The 2,218-nt window shown below is 39.0% G+C and overlaps 1 protein-coding gene across 1 annotated transcript; it reads right to left on the bottom strand.

Moving 5' to 3' along the window:
* Positions 1–283: 283 nt before the first annotated feature.
* LOC141155437 (olfactory receptor 2G6-like) lies at positions 284–1,237 on the bottom strand. Its single transcript, XM_073642302.1, has one exon. The coding sequence runs from the start codon at positions 1,235–1,237 to the stop codon at positions 284–286; it is 954 nt and encodes a 317-aa protein (XP_073498403.1).
* Between the last annotated feature and the right edge of the window lie 981 nt (positions 1,238–2,218).

Genomic DNA, 2,218 nt, shown 5'->3' with positions numbered 1-2,218 from the left:
GGAAATAAATAAACCACCATTTATTAGCCCCTTAAGCCACCAGGGAACAAAATATCAACCTCCATACCACCAGGCATTAAGCACCTATTTTACTCTGAACCACATATTTTAACCCCCACTTTTACCTAGAATCTCCAGGAAACAAAATAAACCTTCTCTTCTACCGTAGACTATGAGAACGAGTGTTGTTGACCAATACTCCCACTACTTTAGACCATCATATATGGCTTTCGTAAAAAAAATATCTACTTTATTAACAAATGGAAAGTTCAACCACGGTAAGTCACGCCAGAATGTTTTTAGACAGTTTGGCTTGGTTTTTGATATTTTTTATTATAGAGTTCTTAACATCCTTATTTCTGATGCTGTAGATGATTGGATTCAACATTGGAGTGACCACTGTATAGAGAACAGATATTATCCTGTCTCTCTCCGGAGAGTGAGAAGATCGAGGCTGAATATACATGAACGTGATGGTTCCATAATAGAGCATGACGACAGTGAGGTGGGAGGCGCATGTAGAAAAAACTGCCTGCCTTCCTTGTGAGGAACAGATCCTCAAAATGGTGGAGATGATGTAAACATAAGAAATCAAGGTCAAGAGAAAAGAACATAAAACAATGATCCCGGCTGCAACATAAATTGTTATCTCGTTAAGCCGAGTATCTTGGCAGGACAGTCGAAAGAAGGGAGGTACTTCACAAAAGAAATGGTTAAGATGATGAGTCCTACAAAAGGAAAGTCTCCAGGTGAGGACCACTTGTATACATGCATCTATGACACCAACAGTCCATGGTATTAGGGCTAAGATAATGCAAAACCTCATGTTCATAATGCTACTGTAGTGCAGTGGTCTACAAATGGCGGCAAACCTATCATAAGCCATAACGGCAAGTAAGATGCACTCTGAGGCCCCAAGTGTTAATGCGAGGAACATCTGGAAGATACAACCTCCTGCAGAAATGCTCTTGTCATTGGATATAGTATTCTTGAGGATTACGGGAACTATGGTGGAGGAGAAACAGATGTCAATGAAAGAGAGATTACTCAGGAAGAAGTACATTGGGGTGTGTAACGTAGGACTGATCCTCACTGTAAAGAGAATGAGACAATTTCCCGCCAATGTGATGAGATACATCACCGTGAATACGATGAACCCTATAACTTGGAGGTGAGGGACAGAAGATAATCCAGGCAGGATGAACCAACTTGGAAGAGTTTGGTTGGAGTTCTGCATTGAATTACCCAGAACCTTGAACAAAGAACAAAGTTGTAGATAATTACTGACTGAAGCTCGGAAGAATGCACTCATGTTTTAAAATTATTAGTTATTGATAAAGATTCCACTTTTTCTTCCTAACATATATTTTTTTAATCTCAGAGCCCCAATGTTTTACTGTAAGTTTGTTTAAAGGGATTGTCCATTTTCTAGAAATAATTCCAAATGTTACAACATTAAAAAAAGAAACGCCTCTTTAATTCCTAGCTGAACCAGAGGGAAGAACATTTTTTATTTCAAACTGCTAGCACTAGATCTCTGCAATCAATTAGTGGACTTGGTGGTTATTAGCAATACTACGGGCATAACTGCTGAGCACCAGTAAGTACCACTAATATGTTCAGATTCTCAGCAGGCCATGATGCAGTAAGAGTGACGATTCTTTACTGCTATTTTATCACTCAATCTGTTCTGCGTATATACACATTTTTTTGTCTTTTGTCTCTATTTATATTGCTAGACTGAGAAGTGAAATCATTTCTCTAGGCATGTTCACCCCAACATGGTTGTTGTGCTGCATTCCCTGCCTCGGCTTTTATACAGCCTCTAATAGGCTGTTCTATACTATGTGATGGCTGTGCTATTTCATGTGATTTGATGGCAGGAAGGCATTATTGGGAACCCGCACTGTCATGCCTGAAAGTCATGTGAGCCTTCACTGATGCAATCCTCTGTACTGTGTAAATTATCCGTTGGCATTCTTGGTATATTGAATACCAAATAGTTTGAATTCAGTGGATCCAGCAAATTTACTAAAAGTGGACAAAAATTTTATTAACATCAAATCGATTCACTCATCTCTAGTATCTATCCAGTTTAAAAGAACATTTGAGGAAAGTGTAGCATAGATTTTTTTGCACAGCGCTCTCCATGCATCTGCAGCAGTTATTTTGAGCAGTACTAACTACCAATATGATGGATAGAGGTGGCTGCAGCAGA

The sequence above is a fragment of the Phyllobates terribilis genome, unplaced genomic scaffold (genome assembly GCF_046119375.1).
Source record: "Phyllobates terribilis strain yellow unplaced genomic scaffold, ASM4611937v1 Scaffold_7__3_contigs__length_470593459, whole genome shotgun sequence".
In the NCBI taxonomy this organism is placed as follows: domain Eukaryota; kingdom Metazoa; phylum Chordata; class Amphibia; order Anura; family Dendrobatidae; genus Phyllobates; species Phyllobates terribilis.
This window is presented reverse-complemented; position numbering and strand designations above follow the sequence as displayed.

What these genes read in the sequence shown, in the direction of transcription:
- LOC141155437 (XM_073642302.1), bottom strand. Translation starts at nt 1,237, where the DNA reads ATGCAGAACTCCAACCAAACTCTTCCAAGTTGGTTCATCCTGCCTGGA.